At 42.2% G+C, this 16473-nt stretch overlaps 1 protein-coding gene across 11 annotated transcripts in view; it reads left to right on the top strand.

Moving 5' to 3' along the window:
• Positions 1-16473, top strand: part of RASAL2 (RAS protein activator like 2) — a 155894-nt gene that overhangs the window by 43699 nt on the left and 95722 nt on the right. The window contains exon 1 of one of the 11 annotated variants that reach the window (XM_079313472.1): positions 11949-11969. The exons of 9 other annotated variants lie outside the window; for them this stretch is intronic. Coding sequence is in view for 1 of the 2 variants with exons in the window: in XM_079313462.1 (XP_079169588.1) it covers positions 12520-13063 (544 nt within the window). In the remaining variant the exon portion in view is untranslated. Of the gene's footprint in view, positions 1-11948; positions 11970-12050; positions 13064-16473 lie in introns of those variants that run through there. One more of the 11 variants, XM_079313462.1, reaches the window with a different exon arrangement.

The raw sequence follows: 16473 nt of genomic DNA, 5'->3' as shown, positions 1-16473 counted from the left end.
ATAATTCTTTATATCTAAAGACTGAATAAGAGTTATTTTTTATATCAACAACTAAATTTTTGAAGTGTAAAAGTAACTGTGTATTTACTGTAGGACAGTAAATATCTGTGGCATTACGAGCTCTTTTCAAGCACTTTGGTATCAGTAATTTCTTGCTCATCTGTGAGAGTCTGAATCCAAAAGTAAGATGGCAGATGTGTAGCTTCCCACATTAATGTTGCTATATCTGATAGATGAATTTATCATAGAATCCCAGAAAGTTTGGGTTGGAAGGATCTTATGGCTTATCTTGTTCTACCCCCCTGCCATGTGCAGGGTCACCTTCCACTATCCTGGGTTCCTTCAAGCCCTGTCCAACCTGGCCTTGGATAGTTTCAGGGATCCAGGGGCAGTCACAGCTTCTCTGGGCTTCCCCACCCTCACAGGAAAGGATTTCTTCCCAATATCACACCTAAACCTATTTGTGCATGTAAGTTCAGTGAAGTTTTATAGGGTACAAGCTGAGACCTGAGACTTCATTCTAGTTTAATAATTAAATATTCAAACCTTCTTTATTGAAACAGTTGTGTCAGTGGTCTCAGACTGTTTTGCCCACTTTCTATTCTGGCTGCTGTGTTCATCTGGTGTGAGAGCTTCAGAAGTATGTTTGACAGGCCAGATAAATGCATTAACAGTTGCACTGAAAAATCCCCCAAACCAAACCACAATTTATTGAACTCTCAAGCTGATTTGTTAAGACTTATCTTGAGGATTGGCTTTTTGTATTTAATTGCAGCAAGTTATATTCCTTGGGGGTAGGGGGGGGGAGTATATTTAAGAAGATAAACTCAGATTTGCTCTTTTTTTCCTTGTCTTCTACTACAGTTTATTCCAGAGTAATAATCAGATTACTTATGTCAATTTTCTAGACAGTCAGGAAGGCAAAAGAAGGACTTTATATGCTTGACAGCTTTTCAGACAGGAAGAACTTGATTTTGATTTGTTTCAGTTGTTCCTAAACATGTATTTGTACAGTGAGGTGAGTTTTGGCCCCTGTTGCTGGACATCATGCCAGCTGAATGATGTGAAACCACAGCAGCTTCTCATGAATCTCAAAATTGTGTGTCAATCCTGAGCACCAGCACCATGTAGTCTAAAGCAGTTTGTGCTCTCTGGTTGAGATGCAGGAGGCTCAGCTGCTCCAAAGCTGCAGCCTGAGGTTGCAAAGGAGACATTTATGTGTGTTCCATCACCTTTCCTGCTCTTCCATGCCTGGTGTGAGCAGAATCACTTACTGGGTCCCCATGTCCCCTCCTTTCCCCTATATCAAGGTTGCAAGTGGGGAGAGGGTTTTTCTGAGCTTTGGGATCTTTTCCTTTCATACTTCCTTCCTGTTTAACCCTCTGTACCTGCAGATTCTTCTGGCTGCTGATGGTCAGAGGAGAGACTGTTTTACAGGAGGCTTGGCCAGTTAATCTTTGGGCCAGAGATGGGAGGTGTAGGAGGAGCTTTAGTGACTCTAAGACCTGACCTGGGTTTTCATAGTTTAAAAAAACTGGATGCATTGGTATGGAATAGCAGTAAATAGAATAATCCCAGTTTGGCATAAGGTTGATTTACAGGGCTTCTTCTGATGTAGGAATTGTCCTGCTCTGCCCTTACTTGCTGGGAAGTAAGGAGGGAACTGAAAACAAGGACCTTGTGTTCATCTAAAGAAGTGGTATTAGGAATGCCAAATTCTGAGGATTTCCTGGCCTTTCTTGTTTTTCTGGAAAGAATAAAAAAAAAACTTTAATTAGACAAAAAAATAAAATCCTTTTCTGTCTGCCTCTTCCCTTGCCACTCCCCACCCCTTCTGCCTTGTGAACTGCCAGACTGGGGTGGGATGTTTCCAGGCTCCTTTTTGAAGATATTTATAAATAAGTTGAGGTCCATATGTTTGTTTTTTTCCAAGTTATTTCTTTACTGGAAGTCATTGTATTTCTGTATAATTGATCTATGTGTGGCAGGGATCTAGGGAGGGAAGTCACAAATGGGTTGGGCTCATGCTGCACAAACATGGAGAAAAGAAATAAAAAAATAATTTGACAAAAATCCTAATAATGACAGCTGGGGATAGAAACTTGTTAAAAAATACAAGTCAAAACTAACTTGCATTGAAACAATAAGAATAAATGGGATGCATAACTGTTCCAGACTAAAATAGAGCAGGGAATAGAGGGCACAGATTTCTCTCCTCTAGCCTCAGCCTGCCCTGCAAAATTTGGCTTATAAATATCCATAAATCAAGAAGGGCAAAGACACTTTAAGATGTGAATATTTTTAGCAAGAAGATGAAGCATTTCAGTGGTGTTCCTTGCTATACATTGTGATTATAAATACTGTACTTCACAACAAATCAGATTTCAGGTTTGGTGTCCCCAGTACATAGATTTTTGTTTCCAAACATAAAAGGGGGGAAATTCTCCTTGTTTGTTACATGTTTTGGGGAAGAGAGGGAGTACATGGCTGGATGTGTGCTGCAGGCAGGAATATCTGGTGGAAAGATATGAGCCAGAGCAGGGCAGGGGGAGCAAATGCCCTTGCCATGTCCCATGTAAGGAGATTAGGTTAAGACTGCAGCCTGGACTGAGCAAAAATTAGAAAGGATTGTACTGCATTAATTCACACAGGTCTAGCTTCTGTAGCACAGTGACAAAACAAAATTAGTAATAGTCTAAAAATATAACCCTGAATAGAAAAACTTTCTCCTCCTCCTTTTGCCCAGTGCTGCCTCCTCCCCACATTTCTTGCATGACCACCCAAAGTTAGAAACTTAAGAGTGGGTTTTGAATGGGATTTTTTTCCCTCCTGCCATGCCTTCATTTGAAAAAAATAAAAAAAAAAATTAAAAAGCCTGTTTCTGTAGCAGTGCCTCAGTCCAGCAGTGCCTATCTGCCTTGTGTCAGGCATGGGGCTGTCTGGGGGAAGCAGAGTGTGCACATACCCAAACTGTGAGACAAGCTTTGAAATTGCACCAAGTGCACTCGGAGCATCAAATGTGCCGGATCACGCTGCGATTCCAGTAACAGCCAGAGCTCTCCTGGCTCCCAGTGGGAAAGTGGTCACGCTGCTCAAAAAGGGGAGAAAGGCCAAACTGCACATTCATTTGGATAATTAGATAAACAGTAAATAGGAGAAGGCCTCTTCTACTCAAACTCCATTGTTTTTTCCTTAAAGTCTATATTTGGCAACCAGATTTATCACAGTGGTTCGTGCATTGTTTAAACAAGGTCACTGATGTGTGTGCATGTTTATCTCTGCTTAACTGGAGTGCTTATTTGAAGTAGAAATACCTCTAAAAATATTATGCAGAGCTCTTGAAAATTTGTGTACTCGTGCCCCAGACCACATGGTCCTTATTAGAAAATAGATGCAATTATTCGTGTTTGGTTTTGCAGCCTGAAGTCCTGAGGGAATTGTATGTAAAACTGTGGAGATTTGATTACATCCTGATTTTATGTCTCACTTGTATATGAGTGTTTCATATGTGTAAAAACCTTTTTATAAGGCATAAATTATAACAAGTTCCTAAGTGAAGCCAGACGGGTACTGTCCTGTCTGTTGGAATTGGAATACACATGCTCATTAATTTAGTCTAGCTCTGGTGGTTGCTTGTGCCTTCATAAAACCTGGAGTGCCTTTGTGTTTTATATTTAGAGCAAATATTCTGGGCTTGATGGCAGGTTGGTTTGAGACTTCAAGGTACATTTTCAAAGTCAGACTTTATTGTTCACAGCAGTTCCATGCAGCTTGGTGAGGATGGAGCATGGTTTACTAAGAGTGTGTGTGGTTAAGGTAAAAATAGTGAATATCAGCTCATTTTCCCTATTACTGATGAAGTGTGAAAACAAAAAAAAAAAAGGCATTTCAGAAATGTCAACTGGAGAGGATTTTGCTCTAAGCAAGAGCATGCAGTTCTGGGGGGTTTGTTTCCTTTTTTTTTTTCCATGGTTCTTTTAAACCTTTTGGTTAAAATTTCATTTTTTGCAATGAAAATAATTGAGAATGTATCTTTTAAAAGAGATTGCTTAACAGTGGCTGCCTACTGAAAGTGCTGCTCACACAGACTTACAAATGGGACTGTGCTCAATTTGGGAAGGATTGACATCAGAGAGAGGCAGTTCTGGTCATCTGGTGTTCACACCAAAACAAAACAAGTCATTTTGGAACTTGAAACAAAAGTTATCTCTGCTAGCATAATAATGAATGAAAAGACAAAAAAGAGGTGAAGTGCTTGTCCATGACAGGGCACCATGCAATGACTTGTGCTTCACGAAAATCCCTTTTCATTATGTCCACTTCTTTGTTTTGTCCTGTGGTGAGGAAGTGTGTGCACGTGTCACAAATTAGTTCCTTAAATAGTCTCTGAAAGAGAAATTATCTTCTTGTTCTTCCTCCCTCCTTTCTGTCCCTTCAAAGGTTGAAATTCTTCTGTATCTTTTTGTACATTTAAATTCTCAGGCCATTGCTAGGACATGCAGATTCATCTCTCAGAGATCACGCTGTGTGTCACGAGTTGTGTCCTGCACTGGACATCTTTAATCATTCCTTCAATATGCAAGCACAGAGGTTCAGTCAAAGAGGGTGTGCTCCTTTCTCTCTCCCTGCTGTTTTGGTGCCTGCAGGTCACCTTGCTTCATCCCTTGGCTCTGTTGCCAGTGCTGGAGTCTCCTCCTGTCCAGGCTCAGCCTGGCAGCAGGTTCTTTCCAGCACTGTCCCTGACCTGTGGCATCTGCACTGATTCAAAGCTGTTCCTGACAGACAACCTGTGCAGAGAAAACTCTGGTGGATAGGAGGTCATTTGCAATTAAGAAATGCCCTTTTTTTTCTCCCCTGCCCCCCCATCTCTTTTGTAATTTTATATTTGGTTGTTTCTTTTACTACTTTCTCAATGCATTACTAAAGCACCTAGAATTTTACAGAGACCCTTTTTACTCCTAAGTGTTTTAATTTCAGACTTTTGGCATTTTGAGATACCAGGATGTTTCACCTTTCCTCTCTGGAGTTTATTTCTCCATTTAGATGAAGGTTTAATACTAAATTCCTGCTGTCACTGATTTGTTGTCAGTTGTCTCACTTTAATTTGCTGATATTAGCACAACATTCCAATGGGGCTACAAGGTGGGTGTTAGGATAGTTTTTATCCAGCTCAAGGAATTTCCCTACCTAAATTCAGAGCCTAAAATAATTCTGGATTTGTAAATTCTTCCTCATGTTTTGCTGTCCAGGGACATGGCTTAGTGGTGCACTTGGCAGCTTTGGGCTCATGACTGGCTTCAGTCTGAAGGGTTGTCACAGCATACAGAGCATTTCTATTACTGGTGGTGTTTAGATGATAAGTGCAAGAATTTAATTATGCATGTTGGTGAAGTTCCTTATTTATATACACTAAGAGTACCCTCTCCAGTGATTTTGAAGAGTGCTGTCCATTAGCTGGTGGTTATCTTTTGCTGCCAGTTGGCTCTTACAGTGGGATTTCCAGTGTTTAAGAAGCTTTTAAAATATATTTACATTTTAAAATTTATTTACAAAACTAATATTGTGTGAAGGAGTTGTTGATATAAAGACAGTTTATTCACTCTAAAAAAAGGATAAAATAAGATAATGAATTATAAATAAATTAAGATAAATAAAATAACAGTTACAGTAACTAATTTAAAAATATACAGAATGAAATTATAAACCCAGCTCCTAGCATCCTTGGTGGAGAGTTGTTAGGTCTTATTTTTGCACCAGTCTGCAGTGAGAATGTGTTCCTTTCTAGTTACATAAAAATAAAGGCTGGAAAGCTCAAATAAATGCACCTGCTATTTGGCATAGTTACCAAGACCATTTTTGGATTTTTATCCATTAAGTTGCCTATATTCTATAACTGCATTTTCTCCCCTGGTAATTTAGTCTGCAGTTGGTTTGATGAACATGGGCATCACATCTAGAAATAAAACTGTGTTTTGCTGGTAAAGCCCTTGCTTTAAGATTGCAACAGTAATGATTTTTTCCCTACTCTCTCCACCAAAATCCCAAACACTTTTGTTGGGAATGAAGAAGGGAAATGGAAAGTTAATTTTGCCTGCTGAAAAACAAGGCTATTAAAACTGAAATGAGCAGCCTGTGGATGATATTTCTGATGGTCCCAAGGCCAATCTGTAATCATGAAGAGATGGATGTCAGACAGGGATAGGTGCTTTTTCTTTATGCAGCCGAAGTTTATGTATTTATATGAACACATTGATTTATTTGCAGAGTTGTAGAAGTTGACAGTGAGGTAGGTCAGCCCAGCTGTCCTTCTCCAGGGGTTGGTGATCCCTGGCTCCAGAAGTTTCCTCCCAGCCTGAGCTCCCTGTGTGTATCAGTGCTCACAGCTCAGTGTTCAGGGCACAGAGGAGCCAGACCTGTGGGAGCAGCTCTGTCACAGGCTGGGGCCAAGGGCTCCATTCCTCCCAGAAATCCCTAAATCTCTCCAAATCTCTGCTGGGAGTACCTGCACTCACTCCACAGGCCATTCTGCATTAGGCCTTTCGGTGTGTTTGCCTCCAGGTCATGCATTGATTTATTTGTTTGCACCAGTGCATGCTGCTGAAATCCTGGGCAGCTGCGTGTGGGCTCAGCCTCCGTGTGTGTCTGCCTGGCTCTTAAATCCACGTTTTTATGGCCCTTGAAACTTGGCACGAGCTGTGTTTGCTCGTCAACAACAACAAAAGATTGCTAGTGAAATTAAAACCTGGCATCGCCGTTCTAGAGGTTTATTCACAATGTATTGAAATGGGATTTTCTTGCTAACATTTCCTGGCATCCATCCAAAGCCCAGCATCTCATAAATTTATATTATCTCTCTCTGCTCTGCTCAGTTGACAGGGCTGTAGCAGCTTCTCATGCAGATCACGGGAACAGCATGGAAAAATGAAACCAGGAGACTTTGGGGGGCAGTTTGTATCAGCAGAGAAATTGTAGCAGTTTTGCCAGGGAATGAGAGGGCAGAAGTTACAGAACCACTGGATGAGTCAGGCTGGAAGGGAGCACAGTGGGTCATCTGCTCCCTCCTTCCTGCTCAAGCAGGGTCATCCCAGAGCACGGAGCAGTGGATTGCATCCAGGGAGGGCTGGGATGTCTCCAGGGAGGGAGACTCCACAGCCTCTCTGGACAATCTCTTCAGTGTGTGGCACTGCACAGTGAAGTTCCTCATTTTCAGGTGGAGATCCCTGTGTGTCTTGAAGAGTTTTCAGTACTTGCCTTCAGAAACTAGAGCACAGCAAAAGCAGAGCTGAGTCAGTCTGGCTTGCTGTAGTGACAGGTTGGGCTTGGACTCCTGGGGCAGGGACAGAAGCTACAGCCTGCCTTGGCACAAAATTTAGGTGAGGAGAATGAGGTGCTCTGTGGCATTTAAATAGCCTGCTGTCACCATTTAGCTTGTTCAGAGGCACTTCAGTCTCAGCATAGTGATAGTGGAAACAGCATATCTTGATTTATGTGGGACAAGTGAGCTTGCAGTGCAGTCACTGGGAGGCTTGGCCAGCTCCAGCTTGTGAGAGGCACGTGTGGCAGCTTTGCTCTCAGGAACTCTGCTTTGGGCTCAGTAAGGGATCTCTGTCTTCCAGGCACTGCCAATTCCAAGCCTCACTCTTCCCCTCACTCTAATCCCAAACGCAACAGTTTCTAAGGTGCTGTTTCATTTGTCCTCTGTGTAACTTCTAAACGTTAATTACCGCTGAATATTAAGAGGTCGGGTAAGTCAGGTGCACTGCTCTCTGCTGAGCTGAGGAAAAGCCATATCCACCTGCAGGAAATGTTGCAGGGGGAAACAGATGCATCTTGGTGATAGGAGATGGGAAGGGGATGTTAGGTCATTAATTACTTAGCCTTGAATAAACAAAACTTAATTTTTTGGAAAGGCTCTAATTTAAATGGAAGGAAAAATCTTTCATCTTCTGTGCTGTTTAACTGCATGTCAAGTTGGGTCAATTAGAAAACTTTTGTATTCATTCCTGATTTATATATTGATTACTCCTCCACAAACTGTTCAATGCATTTTATTTCTCTTTTAACTCTCTTCTTTCCCCTTTTTCCCTTCATGTCTTGGTAAAAATGAGAAGCTGGTAAGTCTGTTTGGCCCAAAACTAATTTAGAATGGAGCAGTTCAGTCATGGAAGATTGCAGTTCATCCCTTTTTTACAATATAAACTATGAACTCAAATTTTACATATTGTAGTGCCTTTCCTCAAGCACCAGACAGCTTCCAGAGAGCAAGCAAGCATTAAACATTAATTTGTAACATCAGAGCCACGTTCTCCTTCTTCCAGCTGCTTGGCAATTGTGCACTTGGGGTTTTCTGTGGTATTGCTTTTTTACTTTTTTAATTGGCTGGTAGTATTTATTAAACAACATACTCTGAGAAATTGCTGAAGCTCCATGCAACAGAGTTGGGTAGTTTTTCTGGAGAGCTGAATGGTGGAGAGCAGAATTCCCACACAGGAGGCCCTTGGCAAATATTTATCTTCATATGCTCGGTGCAAATGTAAGGCTGCTTGTGTATATTTTCTGTGAAATGTTATGAAGTTAAGAAAGATTGTTTTCCCAATACAATCTTAAAGCTGAAATATAGTTACATTCCAGCATAACAAATCTGCATTTTGTGCATAAATTACTTAAATATCTAGGAGTAGTGAAAAAAAATGCTGTTAAACATGTCAAATGTGATGATTAAGTGACTGGATTGTTAGGAAGAAAGTAGTAATTTTCTGAAAAGCTAAATGAATGATTTGGCACAATGACTGCAAACACTGCCCAAAAAAAAGAAAACTGAGGAAAATTTTCTAGTGGAGGATCACATTTGTAGGCAGTTGGTATTAAAAACGAGAGTGAAAATATTTCACATTTTCTCAGCTTAATTGACAAACTCATTTATTCCTCTGACATTATTTTACCTGCTGACAGCTGCGTGGGTGGCTTAGTACAGCTGGGGATCTCACATCACTAATACAGTGGCAGTCACTGCTGTAAGCTGATTTCTTTGTGATACTGAGACTGTGAAATGCTTCCCAGGATAAACTGCTGCTCTGGAAGGTCTGGACTGGAGCCTGAGTAACTGGACTGCAGATCAAGGAGAAAGTTCTGCCCTCTCCATTACTAGCCTGCACGTTCTATGAACACAACAAATGCTGGAGCCACTTGAGACCCATTTTAACTCAGTGGTGTTGAGTTAATGTAGACAAAGGGGGTTTTGGAACTTCATCATTGCTGCTGATGATGTGTGTAAGGAAGGGAGAGATCAGTTTGACTCGTAGCCCAGGCTAAAATTTTTGAGTTAGCTATTTAAAAGAATTGTCTTATTGGTAGACTAAGCAAACATGTCTATCAGTATTTTTATGTTAATAAATATGTAAACCTTGTCTGCCTTTTTAGAAGCACTTTGAGAAAGACCCTTTTACCTTCTCTAGGGTACACTGAAACCTCAGCTAGGCCAAGGGTACTTTCCTTTGATCATTAAATGTGTTCTGAGCAGTGGTAACATGAAATAAAAAGTGAAATCAGAAGTAAAAAAAAAAAGTAAAAAGCTTTCTCAATATTATTCAAATTCAAACTAAATTGTGACTTTGATGTTCTTGGGCTTCACATAGAGTGCTTATTGAAACCTTTCTCTGTATTGTTAGGTCTGTACAGAGCTATGGTTCAACCCCTGGCCACACCAAGAAAAATAGTTTTGAGTAGCAGTTAACCCATAACTGGTTTTGCACATTGCTTAGTGCTATAACTTGACATGTGGTTATTCTTTCTGTGTGTTCCCTTGCTGAAATGGGTGGTCGTTGTGAGTCAGTGATCAATGCAATGCCAGCTGTGTTTGGAGTGGGATGGAGGGATCTTCCCATACAGTTGGGTGTCCACAGGATGGTGATGAGAAAGAAGGGGAGAATCCTGGTGATCATCTCTGTCCTCATGCAGAGACTGGTGTCTTGCCTAAAGTTCTGTCCTGTCCAAAGTGCTGTTGTGCTGAATCTCTGCCTTGGTGCAGCTGGGGGTGTATTATCTGAGCTGAGCCATTCCTCAGGGGTGCTGAGTGCTCTGGTAGGGCAGGTAAGGGCTCTCCAGGGGCTGTTTCAAGAGTATGGTGTGTGTGGATGCCCAGCCTGGCAGAGATTAGTGGGAATTACAAAGCACACTAGAAATCCACAGCAAGCCCAGGAGGGCTTCAGCTCCTGCACTGTCTGTGTTTTCTGTCCTTTCCTGCCCTTCCATGCTCCCAGCCCAAAAGGAGATATCAGTGTGCTAGCAGAAATTTGAGTAAACACAGGTTGCAGAGCTGACCAGAAACCTGCCTCACATTCTCAGCTTTCCCTGCTGATTATGGCTTGTGCCACTGGAGCAAACCACATCATCATCCCTTGGATTTATTCCTACTCCTGAAGCTCCATAAAGCCTGCTTTACCACCCTGCCTAATTAAACGCATTTGGCCAAAGCACTGCTGCCACATTGGCAGCACAAGGCTCAAAAAGGAGTGGGAGGACCTGTTACTGGAAGGGTTGGGGGACCCAGTAACATCAGCCCCAGCTAAAACTGAGTTTTCAGTGCTTCTGTTTGCCTCAGTCTTGAAAACACAGACACCTGGGCCCCTGTGCTTGGTGAAAGGGATCGGGGTGAACAGCTACCAGCAGCTGATGAGAGTTGAGTCAGGAGTTACTTGAGGGAACCTATGCGAGTCCATGGGGCTGGATGGGCTGAAACCAAAGGTGATCAGCAACCCCTGGGATCAAGAAGCAGAAAACAAAAGCCAACTAACTTTTTTTCTGGTGGAATTTGTGTCTTATTTACACAGGAGTGCCGGTGTCTCTGTGTTTACTGCTTGTGCTTCTTTGAAAGTTCATTTCTCTGGATGGAAATTGTAGCAGAGTTGTGGTATAGGTACATTTTGTCATTCCAGATTTATGCTCTGAGCAGCATGATGTTGACAAAGCACAAGAGGCAGAAGCATGACTTGATGCAGAAATTGCATTGCAGTGTCCAAGCTGTTTCTGGGGTTATTTATTGTGACTTCTTAAACACGGTCATTTTTAGATAGCTGCTTTTATAATTTATAATTGAAAAGTCTAACTTGCTACTGAGTAGAGAAATTGTATTTTGATTTGAAAGAGGTTTTCAGGTAACTCTCTTTTCTACAGACCAGTGATATCCTTTCCCATACATACACATAAGTAAGGAAGTTTTTGTGTCTGCAGCTGTCAGGAATGTACTTTGGCTGATGCTTGCAGTCTAGTTTAAAGGCGGGATGCCGTAGTGGGTCAGTTAAGCTTTATTGGTCTGCCAGAGCAGATTATCATTTCATTTAACCAGAGCAGTCGTTTTCATTGTTACTTTATTGCCAAGGGTGTGTCAGCGTTTCCATTATAAACCCCCTATTTTCAGGGATTTGAGTAGACTTGAGATTTCAGTGCTCTGGTCTAAAACGTGGGAAGCATGTTCTTCATTCACCAGCAGATATTTTCTTTATGGGATTTTAGAATGGTCAGCTATTTCTCAAATTGTAGTGAAGGCAAGAGGGTTTTTTCCTCTTGGTTAAACAGATAGGACTATTTTTTCCATCTCATTTATTGCAACTGGATTTATAAAATATAATCGCCTATTCTGCTGTTTAAAAAGGGAAGAAAGAGGGAGGAGAAAAAGGAGTAGCTTCCTGCTGCCCTGTTCTGTTTGCCATGCCTCAAACCCTTCCCTTTGGTCTGTGTTTGGTGAAGTCCCACCCAACCTCTAGTCCCTTCTCTCCTCCTCTTTACTTATTTCCCTGAAGTGTGTTTACACTCTCACTGCATTGAGTTGTAGGGTTTGTTCTCCTTCCTCCATTCCTCCTCTTTGCTTTCCTGTCTCGTGCTTCCAGCACTCAATTCTGATGAATATGCCTGTATTACCTTTCTCTAAAAGGCAGCTCTGAGGTACTCTTAAGTGATACAACATACCTGTGGTAAATAGAAACTTTATACTTAACTATATGTTATAATATACTTTGCTGCTTAACTGAAGAACATGTGCGTGACTCTTAGTTGAGTACTGCAATTTTTCAACGCTTTTCTGGGACGTTGCTGCATCTCTAGAGCAAAGTGCTTTTGCATTCTTTTTTTTTTTTTTTTAACCAAATCTTTAATGTAGAGTGAAAAAAGTGAAGTGTGATCAGCACAGAACTGCACTGTGGGTTTTCATTGCTGGGTTCTTTTAGTCATTTCCTGAGAGCTTGGTGCAGAAATGTGACAGCCCAGGAAGCAATAGCAAACTCAGCAAGTGTGCTGTTAGAAGTTGGTGTGCTGCAGGTGAGGGCACATCCTTCTTGTGGAGATGTAGGAACACCTGGTTCTGGGATTGGTTCTCAAGGTCTTCAGGAAGAACCTCTGCTGTTTCTCAGCTTACAGCCATGAACAAAGTAACTGGCAATGTAAAATGGTGAGTGAGGAACTACAGCTACGTGACTGCTGAGCAACAAGGAATGTGAGTGAAGTGCCGAATCCAAAGGGTGGAAAATGAGTGCTTTCAAAAAGCATCATAGTCTTTTTCCCAGGACCTTCGGAAGATCTTTGTCGGAACAAGATGCTGGCACAGCTGCCTTGAAGGACTATCATTGGTGCCACCGAATGAAAAGCAAGAAGTTGAATAAACAGATGAGTTTTGACTCAGAGAAACCTCTTGGAGTGTACAGATGGCAAGCACATCCTTGGCCCCCCTGGAGGGTGAGCAGAAGAGAGGGGTCCTCCAGTTTGAAAGGGGAATGCAGTGACCCAAGTCTTGCCAGAAGCTGTGCAAGTGTGGATGCTGCCAGTCTCCATGAGGAGCCAGCTGGGGCACTGTTCCCGCCGAGGCCGGCGCGGCTGCGGGTCCCCTTCAGCCGCTCCCTGTCCGAGCCCGTGGAGCGCAGCGGCAGTGCCGAGCAGCAGGGCGCCTTCCTCCGGGGCGTCTTCGCCTCCCTCTCCAGCGGCCTTTCAAAGATAACGAGTCGAAAAGGGGACCCTGTTAGTGAACCCATAGCTGAAGGGAAGACAGAGGACAAGCAGTTTGTTTTGAGTGCAGGTAATCAACTCGCGTTTGTTTTGTTCTGTTTGTGTAACAGGTGAGTGTGACAGTTGTTTGAACTTTTCCTCATTAACATGACGGTGATGCTCTGATGTTCTGTCTTAAGTTTTAAAAAGCAACTGAAAAAAAGGTCCTTTCCTGATGAGGAAGTGGTATGAAATGTTTTGGTTTGTGCTTGCAAAGGTTCCTTTAAAACAAGCATCACCTGGTGGTAGCAGGAGCATTTCCTTCTCAGGTGTGTGGTATATGCAGTCCTGCAGGCACAGTATCCTCTGTGGTGTTGTGCTGTGCTGATTGAGATACCAAGCCTGTGCCTGTCAATGAAGTACCAGGGAGAGAGAGAAATTAAGCTGTCTTTTAAATAGAGTTCCAGACAGTAGAATGGGTCTAGTTCCTCATACCAGATTCTCCATTTTGTAATCAAGCAGCTGGATTGGTGTCTGTTTTCTGGTAGATGCCAAGAACAGCCGTGTTGCAAGGGTTTAGCCAGCTGGGATTGAGGTCAGCAAGATGCCAGTCTGAGATTTCATTTCAATCTACCCTGCTGACAACAACATTCTTAAGGCAGTGTGGGAAAAAAGAGCAGGGGGAAATGGGATAAACTTGCCTTTTTTTTCAGGCTTTTCTGAAACTTTTTAGTGGGCTACCCAGCCTGAACCTGGTAACTGATGATGCCAGGAAAAAAAACCCACAAAGTTTAAATTTGTACTAAAACCAAAAATAAACTTTCTTCTCCTCAAAACCTCAGCATTTTTCAGAGTCTTCCAGATTATAATATTAAAAACCTGATAACATCTGGGTACAGTTGAGGCTGCTGGACATGTCATCAATATTCAAAAAAATTCAGTAGTAGTAATGAAAGAAGAATATACTATGTCTGCAGGGGTGTTCAGTCCTTCAGTCCTAGTGGAATGTCCCTGACAGTCTTGTGTTTGCTATTGGAAGCTGTCACATTGCTTCAAAACAAAAACAAATTAGCAAAAAGAAGAAATAACTAAGAAGGACTGTATCTGTTCAAGCCTATTTATTTACAGTCACCAATTCATTTCTCCAAGACCTTTTTCAATAGAAATTTGGCTTGATGATGCTTAATAAATTGGGTTAAACACAAGGGAGAAAAAAGAAGGTAACAGAACTCCTTTTCTTCTTTTTCTTTTCTGTTGAAGTCTTCTCATTAAGGAGTTGGTTGGGTTTTTTGTCTCCTCTTGTATTTATTCAGATTAGGAGCAAAGGTTTCTACTACAGGCTCTCGCCGTTGTTGAGACCTTCTTGGAAGGTATTCTATGTGATATGAGCATTTTGGATCAAAATGCCACAATATATGAATGGCTGAGCATCCTTCTTTCTTTTGTTCTGGTGCTCTTTGAAACCAAATGGTTCTCTCATAATTCACAAGTACTGCCAATCTCTGTATTACTGGGACTCTTTGCTTTTTAGTAGTGTGTAAAGTAAACAAAGGAAAAGGATTACTTGTGAGAAGGCACCACTTGGTAAATACTTCATGTTAGTTATGGGACAGTGAGGGAGCCTTTTGGCTCTTTTTTGGGCAGGCCAAACATCTGTCTGAGCCTGCCAAAATTGGTTTTGCAAAAGGAGTCACAATTCAGGAACTAAGAGAAAAACAGTGGGTCTCTAGATTAAAAGTCTAATTCTCTCGAGGGAGGAAATTGAAGCTGAGAATGAGTTTGGGGAAATAGGTTTGACGAAGTCACCTATAAAATCACTTGCAACAGCCAGGTCCTGCTTGGGCCTCTTCACAGGAAAACAGAGCTTTTGGTGAGATGGACAAATGCCTCCGTGGGGTTTCTCTTCACCCTTTGCCATCACAAATGTTCAATCTCTGATCCCTCAAGTGGGTGACTGCTTGTGTTTAACAGAATTAGTTCATCCTGTAAGAGATGCAGCTGTGGAATATACAGTCAGAGGACAACTGATTGCTCTCCACTGGTTTTATTTTTCCTTAAAGACTGCTTCTGTGGCATAATTAGCTGGGGCTGCTGGTCAGAGACTCCTGCCCTGTGCAAGACTGTGAGCTGAGACCTGCTAAAACAGTGGTAAAATCTGTGAGCTCCTGGGGTTTAGAGCTGAGGTCTGAGGAGGTGGCTTAAGATGAAAGGGGTGGGAGAAATGTCATTCTCAACTGTCTGTCATTCTCAACCACATGAGTTTAGTTCAGTGGGTGTCACTGAATTGTCCATTGACTATTTTGCTGCTTGGATGGGCAGAGAGTGTCTTTTCATGCCTATAGTCCTGTTGACTGTTCAAGGAAAAATCCTAGAAAATGGATGTTTTCCTCTCCTCAAGAAGCAGAACTTGGTAATCCTTGTGCAACTGAGATCTGTAGTAAAAGTGCTCAGGCACTCAAACTAACAACAGGATGGTATGAGACATGGGGTTTCTCCTAAGTATGAAAACAGCTTTACATGAAAAAGCTTGGTCTAAAGTCCCCCAGGAAATGTCTGTTTGGACAGAAATTCTTCTCAAAATGACTGAAACCCAAGAGACCTTTTCTGTGTTGTGAAATGCACAGTGGGAGAGACACACTTTGGACTTGAACCAGGAGAACCTGAGGCTGCACGTTCTGTCTCACTTCTGTCCATGGAGCCAAGTCCTCTGCTTCCACTGCCTCACTCAATTAAAAGTATCTTCACTTTCCTCTGAAATACTTGGAAATAATCACCTTTTTTAAAAGTTTGTCTTCCTTCTAATGCTTGCCTGGCCTCTTGTGTTTTGCTTCATCTGGGTGCCAGAATGGCAGAATGATTCCCTTCTTCAGGAAATAACTCACAAAAGGACCAGTTGTTTTTATGGCAGCTTGAAGAGGGAAGTGGGATTTAAAAAGAAAAGAAAAAACAAGATCTGGATAAATATTTTCCAGTTGGTCTCACAGTCTAGGAAGCATGTTCAGACACTGTTTCATCGGTTCTTGGCTGTGGAAATCCCTCCTGGATGGATTCACTCATCCTCTTAGGCGCTGAAAGGATGCTGAAGCCCAGGAGAGCTGTGTCCTTTGGCTCTGCCCAGAGCCTTGGCTGGGTGCAGAGCCCCATGAAGTGCATGGCAGGCTTTCTGCATCCCACTGCAGCGTGGGTTTGGGGAGGAAGGGCACAGATGGAGTACACAATCAGCAGGAACAGCAGAGCTCTTTCCTCTCATGGTCTGCATGGGTCTTCCCAGGGGCAGTCTGGCCAGGTCTGGGTGTGAATGAAGTGCTTTAGGTGCATATCTGCTGATTTTTAACCACTCCTAGAGCCAGGGATTTGGAGCCAGCATTTCCACTGGCAAAAGCCTGAAGGTAAAAGGTCTTACACTTGCTATTATTGTTGTAATTACTATTGCTATTATTTACTACTTAAGAAATCTAAGAACATATTAATTTCTTGTGAATATGTTAGTGTGAGGAAGGA

Source organism: Erithacus rubecula, assembly GCF_903797595.1.
Source record: "Erithacus rubecula genome assembly, chromosome: 10".
Classification (NCBI taxonomy): Eukaryota; Metazoa; Chordata; class Aves; order Passeriformes; family Muscicapidae; genus Erithacus; species Erithacus rubecula.
Note: the sequence above shows the minus strand (reverse complement) of the source record. Positions and strands in the feature narration are given on the sequence as shown.